At 38.2% G+C, this 19,329-nt stretch overlaps 1 protein-coding gene across 1 annotated transcript in view; it reads right to left on the bottom strand.

Annotated features, from left to right (window-relative positions):
• TNNI3K (TNNI3 interacting kinase) overlaps positions 1-19,329 on the bottom strand; it is a 96,700-nt gene that overhangs the window by 57,929 nt on the left and 19,442 nt on the right. The window contains exons 6-17 of the mRNA XM_052800710.1: positions 17,653-17,751; positions 16,034-16,172; positions 9,721-9,865; positions 9,525-9,629; positions 8,764-8,858; positions 7,983-8,132; positions 5,914-6,000; positions 4,626-4,682; positions 3,482-3,574; positions 3,342-3,399; positions 3,032-3,226; positions 2,575-2,679 (exon numbers count right to left, since the gene is read on the bottom strand). Of these exons, the coding sequence (XP_052656670.1) occupies positions 2,575-2,679; positions 3,032-3,226; positions 3,342-3,399; positions 3,482-3,574; positions 4,626-4,682; positions 5,914-6,000; positions 7,983-8,132; positions 8,764-8,858; positions 9,525-9,629; positions 9,721-9,865; positions 16,034-16,172; positions 17,653-17,751 (1,328 nt within the window). The remainder of the gene's footprint in view (positions 1-2,574; positions 2,680-3,031; positions 3,227-3,341; positions 3,400-3,481; positions 3,575-4,625; positions 4,683-5,913; positions 6,001-7,982; positions 8,133-8,763; positions 8,859-9,524; positions 9,630-9,720; positions 9,866-16,033; positions 16,173-17,652; positions 17,752-19,329) is intronic.

Below are 19,329 nucleotides of genomic sequence, written 5' to 3'. Positions count from 1 at the left end.
ATGAAGCATTTCAAAGGCCTCTGAAATGTGGGTTCAGGCTTTCTTAGGCTAAAAGAATTTTGGTAAGTGACACAGTTTTTGAAAGTATTTAGTCAATCCAAAATGCATTTAAAATACTCTTCAATAGACAAATTTTATGTAGCTCTGCTACAGTAAAATTGCAGAATGTGGCTTATATTAATATACTTAGATTAAGCCTCTATATAGTCAATATACATGGATGAATATAACACATCAGCAGTATCCTTCTAAACATCATACATTTATCATACCCATACAGAAACACCATATCTGCACATTTAAATAAAGTAATGGGGCATGTAATTGGCAATGGTTAACAGTAGCCATTTTTATGTGCTTGTAGCAGTTTTAACATGAGCAGATGGATGCATTCATACATCAGAATAGACAAATAAAGCAAAGTGTGCTAAAATTTGTGGTCAGAGTATGAAGCAGAATTTGTGCCAATATTGCTAACCTAGGGCACATAAATCCCAGAAGACTGGCTTGAAGTGATATGGTTTGTAGACTGCATTCTTCAGACTAAAATAAAGAAATGTGCAGTTTCTTTTGCATTAGTGATCTGATTTTCATCTTCAGTCTGCAAGGACATTTTTTCTTTCGTAACCACAAATAGAGTTATTCTTTCATTTAAAAAATGACTTCAAGAGCAGGTACTCATTTTTGAAAGTACCCTTCTGAACCCAAACTTCTTGGGCACTGAGAGAGAATTCAAGACATCATCATTATATACATGCCTGGCTCTCAAATTTGTCACCATGGGCCACTGCCAGAGGCAGGACACTGAGTTTGGTGGGCTTCAGTCTGCACTCCTGTGACTGGTCTTACATATACACACACAGTCTCCTTGTTATGCTTCAATTCCCAAGAAACCTCCTGCTTATAAAGGACAAATACTACATTTGGAGTCCCGCCCTTCATAGGTGTCCTTTGTAGAGCTGTCAGTGTAGGTACACTTCGAGCAAGAAAACAGAACCTTTTCCGTGCAAGCCATGCTGTTCTCCGGGAGATGCCAACAACAACGTCCAGAAAATTGCTGCTGCCTCATATTTTTTCAAATTTCATACTAGAACCCTGAACTGGGCATAGTTTCACAATCAGTTTACCTCTTTGCTCAGCAAAGAGAAAAACCAGCTCCTTTTCCAAAAGAATGAGTGTCTTTCACAAGGAATCTTTCACTGCAGCTATCAGTGTCACTAGGAAATGAAAACTTACAGCACGATGCAGGAAAATGTTATTTATTGTATCACCACAACTCTATAGGACCAGTCACTTGAGGTATAAGCAAAATGAACATTTCTGTAATTTTTTTCTAAAAACAAGTAGTTAAGCTAGTGGAAAATTAAGAGGTGTATGCCTGACACTGAAGAAAACCTATTTTGTAACTCACTTCATCCTACTTTTTAAAAATGTTTTCTGTAGAAGCTTTCTTGTCACAGTGCTCGTACATATGAAGGAGCTGTTTCCAAGCAAGCTACTGTGGCTAAAAAGTGCAACAGCTATTCAGTACTAACTTTCTTCGCCTGGTTGCTCTTCTTTAAATACAACTATAGGTAATTTTGGTTAGTCCACTTCCAAAGCAGAAGTTAGTGCAGAATGGCTAGTCTGAGTGATTTCTGATCTAGACATGACACAATAAAATTCTGCTCAGTAGAGAAGATGTTTCCTGCTTCTAACAAAGGCTGAACATTAGTGGGCCAGATGCAAGAAAATACTGGTTTTTAGTAGTTGCATCCTTCAATGACAATTACAGTTAAGCAAATGGTGACTCGTAGTAGTTTGTATAAAACCTCTGAGTTTTTTTCAATTCAGTTTCATTTCCAGAGGGAAATCTGAATATGCAGCTCACGTAGACTCTCTCCTACTTCTTTGCCAGTGGCACTGTCAGCTGTCTCCTAGGCTGAGATTTACCTAGCATACCTCTGTGAGTGTCAGCAGTTGGCTTTTAGTCTAAACTAGATGGCCACTCCCCTCCCGGTAACAAGCACAGGCTCATCCAACGTTCTTCCCCTTCCAAGACAGCCACCTAAAACAAACGGGAGGGACTGCCTTCTGGAAGCCTTCTCGCATTCCTGCATCGACTTTAGGGGGACTAGTGACTAGTTTAAATTAGGCACTTAATTCTCAGATGGGCAAAAGTAGGTGAAAAGAATTAATTAATGTTTTAGATTCAAAAAATTATACTGGGGAAATATACTAGATAGCATAAACTGTAAAAAGACTATCCTACAGGACTAATGTATGCAAACAGGGTATAAATATTTTGTAAAGTTCAGGTAAGATATCTGTCAGTGAAATTATTAAGCATGAAGCTGACTGCTGTCTGTTAAGTCATTCAAGTAAAATGTATTAACGCCTTCAGTGAATGTGAAAGCATCATGCCGCAATTCCCCAGTCCAACTGATGCAAGCAGACCTTCCTCCAAGTTCCGTCAGTGCTAATGAGATACCGCACAGTTACAAGTGTCTGCAAGAACAGGTGAGACTGCAGACCATCACTGTTGCTTTGAGACTTCACATTCCCCGAATTTTTCAGATAAAGAAATAAACTTACCTGTTCAAATCACGATGTATGATTGGTTGTGTGAGATTGTGGAGGTACTCCATGCCTTTGGCAACATCTACAGCAATGATTAATTTAGACTGCAGATCAAGAGTTCTGTATTTTGAAAAAAAAAAAAAAATTACTCAAAGTTAATAAACAGACAAAAATTATCTGTAAATTATTCTTATCTGTAAATCATTGAACCTTTAAAATTGTTTTAAATACAAAAAATGTTATATACTTTATGTAATGTAAATGTATATAATGTAAAATAATGATAATAACAATTTTGTGATTACTTATTAACTTCCCTTGTACACCCAATAATCTGAATCAAAGCTAAAATTTTTCTGGTGTGTTCCCTTCTCTATTGTTCTGTACTTAAAGAATAACATTTACATCAACATAGATTTACTAGTCTTCCAAATTCTGTACCACAAGCCCAAACAGAGAACAGGTGGAATACCTCTTCTGTTCATGAAGCAGGGAGAAGAGCGATCCTCCAGAAATATACTGAGTGACTATAGCAAACTGACTTGGGTCATCTAAGCAAGCTCCCACAAACTGGATGACACATGGATGATTCAATCGGCAGAGAATGGAAACTTCACGGCAGAACATGTCCACATCAGATTTGGAGCAGTAGGTATTGGCTCGATAGCTTAGAATTTACATGAGAGAAAACAGTAAGGCAAAAATATCATAAAATATGGGTTTTTTTAATACTTCGAAGTAGGTCATTAACCAAACAAGATGGAAAAGTCTGATAAACTTACCGCTTGATTGCAACAATTTTATTTCTGCATCGTCCCTTATATACTTTTCCAAAAGACCCTAAAATGGTTTAAAATAAATAAGCACAAAGATATTTATGAACATCAGACATTTAAAACAGATTCATTCTTATTTCTGGTACCTGAGCCGATAATCTCATGGAACTCTATTTCAGAGAGCTGAAGATGGAAATGTGATGGCAAACCAGCACGGAGGAGAAGAACATCTGCCTTTTCTGCAAAAGAAAACACTTATCCTATTTGTAAATTGTGGGGTCATGGGGAAGGACATAATATAAGCATTTAACTTCACAAGACTGTTGCACAGTAAAAGCTGATTTTCCTCCTGTAAATTGGTTGACTGGTAATCCTATTCCCTTTTCTTTCAGTAACTACCATAAACCCCAATAACAGCCAAATACTTGCAACGGTACAGTTGCCTTGGGCTTTCTTGGCTTTAAAATCTTATCAGTGATGAACACTGTCCCATAAGCATATTCTGCCTCTATCATGTGATGGTTGTGTAAAATTCTTTATACGGAGAATTAGTTCCTTTTTTTTCTGTATAGCTAGTACTCATTGCCAATGCAGGGGATGTTATTTCAGATCTGACCTACTCTTCAGTGACATGTGGAATCTAAATTTTGCAACATAATTTAGTTAGCAAACGTCTCTACCTTGTTGATCTTTTTGGTTTATTACTACAAAGTTTATCAGAATATTTCTAAATGGAACATTCCAATGCTGCTATGTAAAGGATGCAAGGATTTGATTATATCCAGAGTGAATATTTGAAGTGGAAAATTGAAAGCACCATAAAAAAAAGAAATATTTTAAAGTACAAATATTCATCTGAATGTTTTATCTCTATGTGTTTCAGATAAACACAAATTATTTTTGGACCGAATTTTTTGTGTAAAGATAATCCAGGCATTTTACAGTGGGATTCAATATGATATTTGTTTGCATTCATGGATATGTGTGTATTTCATTAGTACTAATTCACAATCACATCCTCTTCTCCAAAGTAATAAAAATAAATATATTTTTAGAAGTAAATGAAAATAAGATAAATACAGGAATTATCACGATGCTGAGCAACAAAGCTAAGTATATTGTTTCCTAAAATTATCCTAGGGAAGTATAGCTGCTGCTTATGCACAACATTACATTTCTGAGCAATGAAAATTCCAGGAATAATGAATCTTGTGTAGTATGTTTAGGCTGACAAACACCTTGGGTAAAAAGACCGTAAAAGTTCAAGTTTCCCATTGCCATCGAAAATACCTTTAGTCATGCTTTTTATCTTTCCTAGAGGGGATGGAACTGACACATAGGAACCATCTGAAATAGAAGAACAGAATGAATTTTATGGAATTCAAAGACAGTATAAGCATCTGTACTGATAAATTAATGAGGCGATGATTGCTTAAAGAATGAATAATAAAGGAGTGAAAATACACATAAGCACACACGATTGTGACGTTATATTACTGCGTTCTTGAAAGTAATTTGTATATAGCTTCACTAAATCCTGTAGAACGATACTGGCTTTCACTGGTGTTAAAGAAGGCCAATGTAGCCTTTTATATCAGCTAGATTTTGTAAAGGAACTCTGATCAGATTCACAAATTCTGCCAATTGGGCTGTGAACATATTGCACTGTTTAGTTCACTGACTAGATTTTCCAAAAGACCTCAGCTTTCTCCATGTACCAAAAATTTCATCTCTTGTTTTTCTGCTTAAGTGGCAGCTGAGTTCTTTTAACAATCAGCATTAAAAAAATCTGTCTGGGTGTGCTAATTGCTTGCCAAAATACATTTCCAATACATGCATAAACTTAGTCCCCAAAAGATTTACATACACTTGAGAGATAATACACCTAAAACTAGAACAGGTCAAACTATGTAGGAAGCAGATTGATCCTGCTGCTGACTGTAGGGTTCCTCCTGTTTCCACGACAGGAGGAGTCAACGACCTGGAAAAGCCGCAACGTATAACATATTCACCCTCTCTGGAGGCAGCATTCTCAACACACTGCAAAATATTTTGTTTATCTAACAGCTTGCGTTAACGTTCTTCTTGGCACTTGTCATTTAGTTGCCAATACAAATGAGTATTTTTGTAGGAAAAAGGGTAATTAATTCTTCCCAAGGGGGAATGAGATATCCAAAGATATTAAAAAATATGAAGGGGACCGAGTATAGAAATATACCAAATGTCAGCAATCAAAGAAACCTCAGACCTAAACAACACAAAGAGAATGGCTAAACAAGGTATTAAGGATGTAAAAAGGTATGAGTAATGATTACTAGGGATTGATCTTCATCTCACAGCTTTTAGCTTTTCTTTCTAGTGAGTAATACAATGTGACAACTCGATTTTAAGATAAAGGAAGACTTCTGACATAAATAGAGGGTACCTGGAAAACGGTGATTCTTATGACACTAATTTTCTTTGTGCCAGACAGAACTGATCCAAAGCTCACTGACATCAGTGGAACATTTCCAGAGACTTCAGCCGTCTTTGGATCAGACCCTTCAGTTAGAGAATAAAGTTATTTCTCAGACCATACCGCCTCCAGGTTGTGAGTATTCATTACAGGGTGATTCATCTTGAGGTCTCTTATAATGCTTCAGAAGGGTCACAATGGCATCATGACCTAAGAAAGAATGTGGAAATATAAGGATTTGCAGGTAAACTCAACAGCATTTTTTTTAATTGATTTATACAAAATCAGGGGATTTTTAAAAAAATGTACAATAGGCCTATGAAACATGTAAACAAAGATACAGCAGCGCTGATCTGAAACATACTATGATTCTTAGCTTCAGAAATACAGGGAAATACCTGCCAATAAAAACAAACGTTATTTTCATAAGTCCACCTAATCCTAAAACGTGATATATGGCAATAGTAAAAACCCTGCTACAGAAATCCTAAAGTGGAAGTTCACAATGGTCTTCAATAGGCCTTACAAGTAAAACCAGTGCCCGAAAATATTTCTGTTTTGGTGTCCTAAACCGGTGTTTTGGGTCTGCGTGGCGGGTTGCTCTGGCGGCGGGGCCGGCTGCTGCTGGAAGCTGCTGGAAGCTGCCCCGGCTCCAGGCCGGCCCGGCCTCTGGCCCAGGCCGAGCCCCTCAGCGACGGCGGGAACACCTGGGGGAGAAGGGGCGGGTTTCAGAAGCCCCTCCGGGAGAAGGGATTTCGGGAGGGGAGCCTGCAGCGAGCCGGGGGATGACTGGGACGAAGAAGCCCTCTGCGGCTGCCGAGGTGAGGGAAGGAGGAGGGGACGCCCCCGCAGCCCGCGGGGAGGCGGCAGGCTGTCCCCCCCCGGCCCGTGGAGGGGAGCGGGGCAGCAGATGCCCACCTGCAGCCCGGGGAGAGAGGAGCCCCCGCCGGAGAAGTTGGCGGAGGAGGGGACGAGCGAGGGGTCCTCCCCCTGAGGAGGAAGGAGCGGCAGAGACAACGTGTGGTGAGCGCACCCCAGCCGCCATTGCCCGCCGCCGGGGGGAGGAGGGAGAGAGAAGCGGGAGCGGAGTTGAGGCGGGAAGGAGGGAGGGCTGGGGGGAAGGGGTTCGCAGGTCGGGGTTTACTCCTCGTTCTCCTCGTTTTGAGTCGCTTGGCAGCAAGGTAAACGGGTCTCGCTTCTTCCCCGAGCTGAGCCGGTCTGTTGCCCGCCAGTGGGGAGTGATCCCTCCCTGTCCTTGTCTCGACCCACGAGCTTTTCTTGCCGTTTTCTCCTCATCCCGGCGTGGCCGGGCCGGGGAGGCGGCGGTGGGCCAGCGGCTGCCCGGTGCTCCGTTACCGGCGGGGCTGAAACCGCGACAACCGGACAAAATTTGTATGCCATATTGCTGTGGCCAGTTGCTATACTCATCATTCTCCTTTGCAAGGAACTAGAACAGAGCGGTGTGTGCACAATGTGCTCGCTCTCTCAGATGTTTGATGCACAAAGTTCTGCTTGGCAATATTAAAAATTCTTTTCTAAACCTTTCAAAGATGAGTTTTCCTTCACTAATTTCATACAGAGTATTTTGCTAGTATCAGTTTTTTGAAAGGCCTTTGAAATTCATACTTTTACTATATTACAGTCATTTTCATAATAAATGGTACTGTAGTGCTTTTGGAGGAGGAGGGCATGTCCCAGAAGTCATGGAGTCAAAAACATGACAGAAAACTGACACATTGCTGTACCTGTAGGACAGTATAACAGGAACCATGGAAAATGCCTTGCTTTGATCCATGTTTGGAAGAATTTAAGATTACTGACTCCGAATCATCGCTCCTTGTAATGCCTCTTTCAGTAATAAAATTAAAGCTCATGCACATAGCAGAGGGAGAAATAGCCTTTTCTGAACAGGCTGTATGTTTTCTATTTTAGCAGCACATAAATACTCCTGTACTTGAGTTTGTGTTGAATTAAACTGATGTTTAACAGAGTTAAACAGAGAGAGAAGATAAATAAAAGTGCTGTTTTTTATAACCCTTCGTGCCAGGAACTGGAAAGCAGGTGGTGAGAGCACTTAGTCCCCCACAGGGACTGAGGGGTTATTTTGTAGTGTTATCTCCTTCCTGTGCTGTTCTCTCCTTCCTGTAATGTTCCTGTGGATTTTTGTAGCGGAAACTAGAAAATTGAAATACCTTTCTCATAAGCCCACATCAAACAGGTCTGCTCATCCTTTTCTCCACTGGACCTGCTGGGATCACAAGCCACTAGATTCATATCAGCTCCATTATCCAGTAAGAACTGTACAAGTCGAATATGACCATGGTAGCAAGCACAGTGTAATCCTAGAACATCAGAGAAGTGTGGTAAGCACAACTGTCAGAACATCATAATAGGACTTGCAGCAAATTGATTTCCTTGATAAAGGAATATATTATCAAAAAATACCTGAGGCAGTAGGTGAAAATAAAATGTTAATGCTGCAAGAACCAACCTATTGCCTGCTACACAACATGTCAGCATTTACTCCACCACCTGCAAATCACATTTAACAACTTTGTATGTGAGGAAAAGCAAGTAGAAACAAAGGCGGCTCTTTTTTTTCATTGCCTGTAGCAGGGATGTGGAGGTGTGCAGCCCTTCAGACACTATATCCTACATGCCTAGTCCCTAGCAGAATAATACATGGGCCCAATTCTTAAAACTACTTAGAAGCCTAACTATGGGAGAATCGGTTTACATCAGGTTTTGTTGCTCATATATGAGCTAATGAACCTGACATCCTCACTGAACTCTTATCACTTCTATGCCTGCCTGAAAACATATTTCAAAAGAGTTGAGATCTGTCTGAAAGGTAATGGGATGCTGATCATCAAATTACCATGGGAGTTACCCTGGAAATCCTGATTGTGTATGGCTTCCACATTTTTTGGTGCCAGTATATGCACTCACAGACAATAAGGATGATGATGTTACCTGTGTGTCCATCTCTTCCCTGGTGATTGATGCTTACAACATTCTGGTCAAGAAGAAATTTTACAAGTTCTATGTTCTTTCCATAGGTGCAAGCACTGCAAAAATAAAGGGAAAAGTGAATGCTATAGTCCATAAAAGGACAAATGCTTTGGGTAGCCAGAAACTTAAAAAGAATTACACAGAGATAAAAATGTAGTAATAGAATAAAGGATCTTTAGAAATGTCCAAATGCATGATTAATCCACTAAAGCATGTTCATTTCCATTGTTTCAGGAACATTCTAATTATTGTTGTATAAATTAATTTTGCACAGCTATGCAAAATTAATACAGTCTATTTTGCAAAGTCCCTCTTAAATAACACTTTCCAAACTTGTAGCATCATGATCAAACTGTGTTCTGCCACCTCGTTTCTAATTTAGAATATCTAGACTCCAGCAGGTTTCTAGGCAGAACAGGCTCTAAGCTCAGCTCCGAAACTGGACAGAACGAGAAACTGTTATTTGTCCAGATGTTGACGAACCTGATGCCTTTCCTACATTTGTCTCTCTTTCTTGCTCTCTCCCCCCATTCACTGTCTGGTTCTACCTCTTACTCCATGTCCTCTCCTGTATCTCAAGATCCAAACTTCACATCCATGTCAAGCTTGCTGCTTTCTTTGTTCCTCATCTGGCTGTTGGTGAGACATCTGTTATTTTGGGTGTTGTATTGCATGGATGTATAAGTGGAATTCTATTGATAATGGCATTTTAAACATCTCACCTGTGGAAAGCTGTTTCACTGAATATATTTTCTTTAGCGAGACTTTCTGTTCCTGAGAGCTGAATTATTTCCTTGACAACTTCAAACTTTCCATTGTAACACGCACTGAAGATGAAGTCAGTAAAGAGTTGTTAGCAACACCAGCTTTCTAATTAGGCCCAAACCATGTAAAACAGAGCTTCTCCGTGTGACTCACAGATGTAAAGGTGTGTCTCCATAGATATTCACCACATGGGGCTGAACTTCGAAGCTGCTCTGCAGTAAGAACTTTACGATTTCATGGTGTCCAAATCGACAGCAGAAGTGTAGAGGAACGTGATCTTCATTGTCCTGAGCATTCACTACCATTTGACCCAGAAAGAGACCAAAGAAAGTATTTTATGCTTAACACAGCTTGTTTTTGATATTTAGTAAAGCTTTACGTGTTGTGCCTATATGTTTTGAAACCTCATGCTAAAATACTTATGGTCCGATTTCTTTAAAATTGAAATTTCTGTGAGGTTTCATATATCAAAACTACATTACTCGGTGTCATCTGTAGTACACTGTCAAGATGATTTTTTGGACTTAGGGTATAATTGCTTTCTTCCAGTAGGAGATGTATTGAATGTTTTGATGTAGCTTTCCATGAATGAATCAAGAGTTATATATGACCCTTAGACAGAACAACTGCTGTCAGTATATTACAATGTGAAGCAAAAGTAAGATACATAGTTAATATATGTAAGAAAGCAATCCACTGACTTATTCCAAATGCATGGAACTATAGCTACTAATTACAAATACTAGGAAGAAACATGCTTCATTGTTGCTGTTAGGAAAGGTTGGTTTTAAGGTTTATGTTAGCTTCCTTGAGTACCAGGATCAAAGATTCTTGATATAGTTATACAGTGACAAAAAAGAAATGTAAAAAAAATAAAGGAGACGCAATAAGGCTATATTTTTCAATAGTCACTGTCAAAATATAAATGCATAAAAGGCAAGAAAGGAAGAGGAGAATTCATTCAAATGTCTGGATTTCCAGTGTTTTCATTTTGCTCATATTTGCTCAAATCCAGTCTACTTTGTGCAATATTTAATTCTTAATTCAGTCTAGCACCAGATCTTTGAGACAGTTTACAAGAAATTAATAGACGACTAAGGAATAATTTGTCCATTAGAGATGTCCAAACTTGTTCTACACAGGCTTTTAAGCACAGCTTTGACAAACATCTCTTGGGAACAATTCTTTCCTATAGCTGAGCCCCATTGGGACAAAGGGCAAACCAAACACATTCTGAGGTTCTGTCTTCTCTTTATTTTCCATGAGTATAAAGAACAATGAAAATGAAAATAAATCCCTGCTTTAAAACCTTTCTGAAGGTTTTAAACCTTCCCAGCAGTCTTACATTAAAAGGAGTAAAGAAAAGTAAACTGTTTTATTCCTCTATTCTAAAATAATTCTTCACTTTATAGATTTGTGTGACATGTTAGCCTTTATTTTTTATTATGATGCGGTACCAGACACAGATTCATTTTGAAGTGCAATAAATAAGAGGGGAATAAATGTCAAAGTTTTATAATAATAAATGTCAGTGTTTTAGAATATGTACCCACAGAATGGCCCGAAGGACATCAGGGGCCTCAGGGCCATGAGCTTCTACAATACAACGAGGTGTAAGGTGGAGCAAGGAAGGAAACATACATCTTTTCCTTTGTTTATGCAGTTGGAAATGATGTCAAATACTTGCAAGCCATTTCCTTTGCCTCTGGAAGGATATATAACTACAACATGGGATGACAGTTTTTGTTTTAATTGACGGCTTTTTGATTTCTAAATTAAATACGACAGGTAAACTGGAATATTGTCTTAAAAAGAAGGAGAAGTTCAGAGTCAAAACAAACCAAAATCAGTCAAAAACACTTTAGACGAGAGTTATGGCAAAAAAGTACATCATATTGATTCAGGAATTACTAAAGAAGAGTACAGGAGAGTTCTTCAAATTGAGATTTTAAAGTATTTTTATATTAAATCAAGGATAGGTAGTACAACTGTCATGGCAGTCAGAGTCTAAAAGTTGAGTTTGCCTTACAAGTAAACAGTAAAAATGAGCAAATGCTAAGTTCTTGTCTGGAACAAAATGGAGTACTGTAGAAATTATTCTTAGGACTGAGACATTACACAGGTAGAAAGTAACAGCTGAAACCATTACAGTAAGTAAAAGGATGAAAAAAAGCCAGTGCAAGTCTGTTTTAAAAAAATAAGGGAAATTGCCCAAGTCCCAGTGAGTGATAACCGTTTAATATTCAGAGAAGCATGATTGAATGTGCCTGGATTTTTAATATCAGACTCTGGTTTTAAATTTAAAATTGATTGTATTTGGCAGAGGTGACAGTGATTTTCAAAGATACTTGAAAAAAGAGGACTTGCAACTCTAGGCAGCTCAGTAGTCCTGAAAGCAAACAAATTTTATTAAAAGACCATGGGAATTATAAAGACAAAAGAATATATTTAATATCATGTGGCCCCTGAAAGAAACCTCCAGAACCAGTTTGAAGAATAATAAAAAATAGCATTTAGCTTATGTGAAGCAAGGGAAATGTTTATTTCCTGGCCACCAACTGGTTCTCTAAGTTTGTAGATATTCTGTTTCTTAGCTACCCCATCAGACTATAAAACAGTTTTTTAAATATGATTTTTTTTCATTTTGAAAGGAACAGTTTTAGAAGTCATGTAAACAGTTACATTAGAAGTCCTACCTCTACATTCAAGCATTGAGAAGCAATTATTTCCAGGCCCTCCCTGATTTCAGAGAAATGGAACATAAAAAAAAAGAGTGGAACATACTGACAATTCTAAATTACCACTACTTCTTAAAAACCCCCCACCTTTCATTTGCCCATTCCTTTTTCTGCTGGAATGTTGGGACACCAGCAGAAGTGTGGCCATACAATCAGGCCAGCCGATAACAACAGGCAAAAACCGCAGCTCTGTTTTCAATGATCAAGTTTACCTTGCTTCATGTAAGTGGCAGGTGAAACTGCAAAACAACAAATAATCAGATGACTTCGACTTTGGTTCAGAAGTCAGCCCTCCTGAGACCCAAACATGTACCCCTTGGATTACCTAAAGGGCCCAGCAGCTTGACAACACCTCTCAAGGTCAAGACCATAACCAAGCAACTGCTAAAACCAGCAAGTCATCTGGATCTAATGTGTGTTGCTGAATATTCGTTCTTAGAAACTGTATAGAGAAAAGTCAGGTGTGGATGTGAGTATAGTGAAGGTACAAGAAAAGCAAGAAAGAGACAAAAGGAGTTCTGTCCAATTAAATGAGGAAGGAGAACGGCTATTTAGGAATACTGATGGTTTCTCATTGTAATGAACATCCTCTTCTACTTTACTTGAAGAAAAAAACCCTTCTCTTTGTTTTGTTTATTACAATTATACTAGAAAAAATCTACCAGATTACAAGAATGAATCAAAAATTATGAAGTGATACTTTGTACCCCCATGATACCACTTGGATACTCTAAAATATAAAACTGAATTTCCTGATAGAATAAACAATTCAAGTTGATAGCAATCATATTGACTCAGTAATGCAAAAAAAAAATCTCTAGGAGTTTGAAAGGCGTGAAAAAAGAAAGAAGGAAATAGAAGTTGTTAAAAACAGAAATGAGAAATTCCATGCTAAATCAGTTTGTAAGAATCCCAAGATAGTTAAGGCACTTTAAGTGATAGCAGCTTGTAACGGCATGCTGGTCTTTGAGATATATTAATGATCTCGAAAAGAATTTGGAGCTTAAAGGAATCTGATCAATACCTCAAGAAGTGTGCTTGAAAGACCTTATGTGATTTCTGAAAATACACAGAATTTACTTAGTCCTTCCCTACAGTGTTTATGTTAAAACAAGTTATGAGATTAGCATCTGGAGAACCAACTGTACTTGTAACATACTGGTGTTATATACATGCATATGTAAAATATGAACATTTGTGATGATATATACATGGGCAGTATATTTCTTTTATGTTTTTCTCATATATTGTGGTTGGGTTGAAGAAGAACTTTGGCTATTGTTAGACTGCAAATGTTGCTATATTTCAGCAGTATTCTGACCTTTTCAGTCTGATTCAGTGGTCACTGTTTTTCTTCAGTTGCCACGGCCTTGGAGCTGATCAATGAGTCAGGTTATATTAAAAGAAATAGTTCACATTTATGACACCAATTACTGGTCTGCACAGAATACTGCCAAAATTTCTTCAGGTTATTTCACCAATTACTTTCATTCCTAGGCATTTAAGAGTTGTTCCTCCGCTGCTGTATTTATACCAAGTTTCAAAGTGTGCCACTTTGTGAATAAAAGACTTCCCACTTCAAGTCTCCTTTTTCTTTTTCCAATGCTGAAGATTCTGATTTTAAAGAAAAGAATCTGAAATGGTGTCCCAGATTCTTTTCCTTTTGGAATAAACTATCTAAGTGATAGTGAACCTCCTACTGCCTTGTTATGGTGAGTGAACGTCTCTTCTTTTCCCCCTCTTTATTATAATTATATCAGTTCAGTGCATGCACATTGAGACTGAAACATCAAGAGCTCACTATTGAAAAACGTACTTACAAACCTGAGTCATGCTGTTTCCCTCCACGCTTTTTTTACTGTGTGAGTAGGATGTGTGTAGTGTAGGCAAGACTCGCAGAAAATATGGCAAATTTGTACTTTTAAAATCTAGCAAGGAAGAGGAAATTGGGGAGAAACACAGTCTTCGTGCCGCTAGCAGAGTAGGAACAGGGGTACATGAATGCTGCTGCTTTTGGCAGTGCTGGGCATGCTGAACAAAGACGAAGCCTCACGGGCCCTTGTCCCTGCTTTTACAATTATTAAGGAATGACAGTGCTTTACAGAGTCAGCACCAAAGACTGTAGGCTTGAGAACACAGAACTTGTGCAAAATGACCACTGGAGTGTCCTCTCCTGAAGTCAACTAAGAGGTGTCAGTGGGGTATTGGACCAGGTGAGATTAGGAAAGAACTGAGCCTGGCAATTTAACATGCTTTTCAACTGTGGCTATAGAGCATCCCTTTTTAACCTTCCCCTGTTATGCTCTATTGTTTTTAGTTCATGAATAGCTGTGTGCATAGACTGGAACCAGACATCAAATAGGATACTAGATCGAGGAGCAGCAGCTGAAGAACTTTGATAACTTTTTGTTCTTTCTATAACATGCAGGATTCTTGCAGCAAATGCTTTGTTTGTTTCTTGTTTTTCCAGTTCTGCTTTTCCGTGATCAAATTGTAATATGCCTAGGCAAAATCCTAATCCCATTGAAATTAATGGAAGTTTTGCCCTAGACTTCAAGGGGACTGAGATTTTGCCTTGTATATTGTGGATATAAGTTAAAAAGAATAATGATGTAGTCCAAAGACGTATTAAAGAGCAGTACTTTTGCAAGTAATGTACTGTTCCTTTTAAAAAAACTTTATCTTATTCTGAGGATAAGAAATTAATTTCCAAATAATTTTAATGTTGTTTAGTATGTAAGAATCTCTGCATTAATAATCATAATATGCATGAAATTTGACCTCTGTAAGATTTAACATTTATAAGACTCTGTAGGATGTGGCCACAAGAGTGTATGCACATGCCTATGATCTAAGTGTCACAGCGATGGAAAAATAAGGCTGGAGTGTGGTATGTTTTGTGCCTTCTACATTACTGAAACAGCATAGGGAGAGGGAACAAAAGAGCAAGCATAAGAATTCAGCAGTACTAATAGTTGCATGCTAATATTAATTACAATGGAAAATATTTTAAATTGCAGCACATGCAAAATGTACAGCACTGAACTGTAATGTTATAGTCTTACTGCCATCAGTGTGAGATCACCTGTAAAAAGAATGCACAGATTCCTAACTTTCACAGAATACCAAAAGCATGCTAATAGACTTTTGTATCTGTCCAACCCACTATGTCTCTCACACACATACTTTCTCTTATGGAAGATGTTGCACAATGAAGTGTATGAAGCTTGTGAAGCATAATAAAGCATGTGCTAAAAAGATTCAGTTTTCTGTGGAATTGTTTGTGAACCATTTCAATTTCTCATCTGAATTATTTTAAATTACTTGCTGTATAATTTTGACTTAAAATCCTTCATCTGTATCTCATTCACTAGGAGTTCACTATGCATTTAAGTAATTCTGATTGGAGATACATACCACACAGTCATGTGTTCTCTGATTGGATGAATGTCTCAATAGTAAGCTACCTGTGTATATTAATTTTGTTTTCTGCTGCTGTTTTTCACCTCTGACTTCTTAATGGAAACAGAATGTACATGAGATGACAAACCAAGCATACTTAAGAAGTGAAGAAAACTCTCCAACTGCTATTTTTTATTTCAAGTGCCCAAAGATGATACACAAGCACAGACAGAGTACGTGTTAGGAAGCTAAATTCAAGATTCAAGGCCCGACTCTGTCTATAAAATACAATGTTAAAGTTGATTTTTTAAAATATCTTTTCTTACCATCAGCTTTGCTTCCCTCTTCCATCAAGAGCTTTGTAATGTTGAGAAAACCTTTGGCAGAAGCCAAATGGAGAGGTCTGTCTCCAACTTCACCACTTGCATTCACGTCAGCTCCGAACTTTAGTAAGAGGTGGGTTACCTAAATATTTCAGTAAGGATAATTAAAATATCACATGAAAATAAATCTTTTCACAAAATCAGGTAGAATATTGCATTAGGTAATGCTGTAAGTGGGCATCTCTTTAATAAAACGGAGAGGAGATTCAACAGAAAACTAGTTTTAAAGTTACATATCTATAAAAATATTAAAATTCTCAAAAGCAAGTGCTCATTCATTCTCTAAAATGTTATGTGTGGTAAAACGCTAGACACAAGACATGTATTTGTTTAACTGACCAGTCAGCATAATAAAGCAAATGCCCTGAAAGTCCACAAATGCCAGAGCCTTAGCTTCCTTTCTGATCAGTGTGCCTTATCACAAGAGCCCATATGAGCTTTTAGCATAATTTCACAAGACTGTGACTATTTGTTCAGAAGTGGCTTGTGGCAAATAAGCAAACTAATCTCTCAGCCCAACATGCAAGAATTTTCTTAATGTTGCTGGATGATGAGGCACATATATATGAAAAGAAGCATCTCAGGAACACATGCGTGGTTCACACCCTTGCTGTCACTCAGCCACAGAAGTAGAGCATTTTCAATCATCTGTGCATCTGGACTCTGTTCTTTCAAAAGCTTTTGCTACAACAACTCCTCAATACACTCTAAGTAACATGTCACTGGAATGAAAAATACACTCTATCTAGAGGTCATCCTTTGATACTTGAAAATATCCCAGAATACATGCTTTTAGCCAAAGAAAGGTATAGGAAATGACTTGCATAAGCCAAAATAGACCCATTATTACATTTCATATAAAAGGGCTATTCAGGGCAAATGACTGGACTGCTAGATTAACTATATGTCAATTATACTTTAGTAAAAGAAAGAATTGGGAGGTTCAATGTCAGCTTTGGTCAGAACTTCAGATTATGTTTCAATAAGTCTGTGATCTGTATGAATGAAGCAAGCACAGTTGGACTTGTCATGTGCACAGTACCTCATGGAAAATCCTGCTCTCTAAATGGTGATTTTTTCCATTAACTTAAAAGTGGACACAATTTAGTTTGTGAATTCCGAGGAAAACCAATAGAATTGCCATTTAATCATTACTGGGAAGCGATGTTCACTTCCTTGGACAGGTTTAAGAAAGTATACTTACATTCCTTATGCAATCTCTGAAATGTGGGATGAATAAACATCAAATGAAGTATGCCTCTGTGTCCAAGTCTGTTTATAGGTTATCAAAGCTAGCTAGGCAATTGTTTGTTTCAAGAGGTCTAGAGGGGAAAACACTGATTTTTGCTAGGGTCTAGCACAGAGGATTGAAGTGTAGAAATTTCCTGTTGATATTCAGACTCTTAGAGCAATCAGGGATTGACTTAGAAGTGTAACTTCAGTATATGGGGCCTTTTCATAGTAGGACTCTCTGGAATGCAAAGCAAAAATATCTAACGTGAAACCTACAGTTGCCTCAGTGTTCCACTTCTCAACTTTCTGGAATTCCCCCCTTTAGTTACCTCTTCATGGCCATAATATGCAGCAATATGCAATGGGGTGAAAAAAACTGCATCCTGAACATTCACATAAGCTCCATGCTGCAAAAGAATATCAACAGCCTAGAAGGAAACAAACAGAAAATTCCAGTTAGAAGCACTATATATATGTGGTCAGCCAGTGAAACAAGATTTTGAAACCTTACAGCACCAGCTTAGAAAAAAGCAAAAAGCCCCAAACAAGCTATAAATGTGAAGAACTGTGTACCACATGTGAAAGTGATTAACTTACAGTACTTTAACTGAACACTGAATGTCACTGATGCTTTATAAATAAGCCTGAAAATCTGTTTGCCAGTAAAGAGACTGATTTATGAAGTAGGAGGCACAGAAATGACTGTCTGGATTTTCTCAGAATAACCTTTAATTTTATTTTAACCATTATGAACAGCGAGCAGTAAACATATCAGAGTTTTAGGAAGTAAAAAAAAAAAACCCACCAAAATGAAAGATCCTTTTAAATGTAAATGTGTGAAGGTAAATCCTCAAGCATAATTCCCTCAGTGTGTAAAGATTTCTTTGTATTTTAGAAGATAATAGCCCTTTGGGGCTATTTTCTTTCAAATTTCAACTTTTTTGGTTTTTCAGGAGGCCAATGTTTTCCTGGACAGCTACAAATTATCAAACATTGACTTTCTGAATAACTGTCAAAATAGAAGTCTGAATGAAACCACTTTGGATTATATATTGAAGCCTAAGGGCTGCTAATTTTTTTGAAGCACAAGGGAGTCTTCAGGCACACTAAGGGGCTTGTACCACAGATTATTTGAGTAGTTCTACATATCATAACATTTGATGCATGTTAATTTTTGAGTCTAATGGTGATGAAAGATGCTGGACTGTGAATCACCCACAGTACAGTGAGCAACTGGGAGACACCTCCCTGGCAATCAGAAGAAATGACAAAATAGGGGAAACGGCCGGCTTCTATGCTATGCTATTGATACCTGTACCTCCCCAGTGAAACTTCCACTGATGATGCCAGTTAATGCTAGCTGTGATGATGCCTATTTCTGCCAACTGCTATCTAAGCTGAGACCACCAAATCATTTCACACATGCAACAATGGGGCCAGTCATTTAAATCCTTGTCATTCTCAAGTACTCAGAGAACAAAAACCTGTTACCAAGCAACATTAGTGTACAGAAATTATTTCTTTACGCAATTTAAATTGAAATAATTTTCTTCCATATGACTGCCTGAATACATTTTCTGGGTAAGGTCCATTCCCTGACATATTCAAGTGTGTCTATTTCCCATTAGTTTTAACCATTTCACCATGGTATCAGCTGTAAGCCTCCCCTGGCAGCAGCACTGCAGGGCCAATTCTGTCTCTTCAGAACCCAAGGGCTTCAACAGGTCCAGCACATTACAGGAGGCACCTAAGCGTTGCAAGGACTAAGCCCTTGTGTTGAAAACAGGCTGGAGGAGGTGAGGATTGCTGTGTTCCTATGGAATTATTCTTCAGCACCTCTCTGAGTACATATGATGGGGAATGTTGGCCATCTGTGCCTGATACTATTTTCTGGAAGCTAGAAGTATCCTGGGAGCATACTAGGCAGGGACAGGTGCAATTCTGATGTGAATGGGATAAGCAGTGAGCTTTGTCTGTGAGTTAGATCACAAATAAGCCCCACAAAC

This window comes from Harpia harpyja, chromosome 11 (assembly GCF_026419915.1).
Source record: "Harpia harpyja isolate bHarHar1 chromosome 11, bHarHar1 primary haplotype, whole genome shotgun sequence".
Taxonomy (NCBI): Eukaryota; Metazoa; Chordata; class Aves; order Accipitriformes; family Accipitridae; genus Harpia; species Harpia harpyja.
This window is presented reverse-complemented; position numbering and strand designations above follow the sequence as displayed.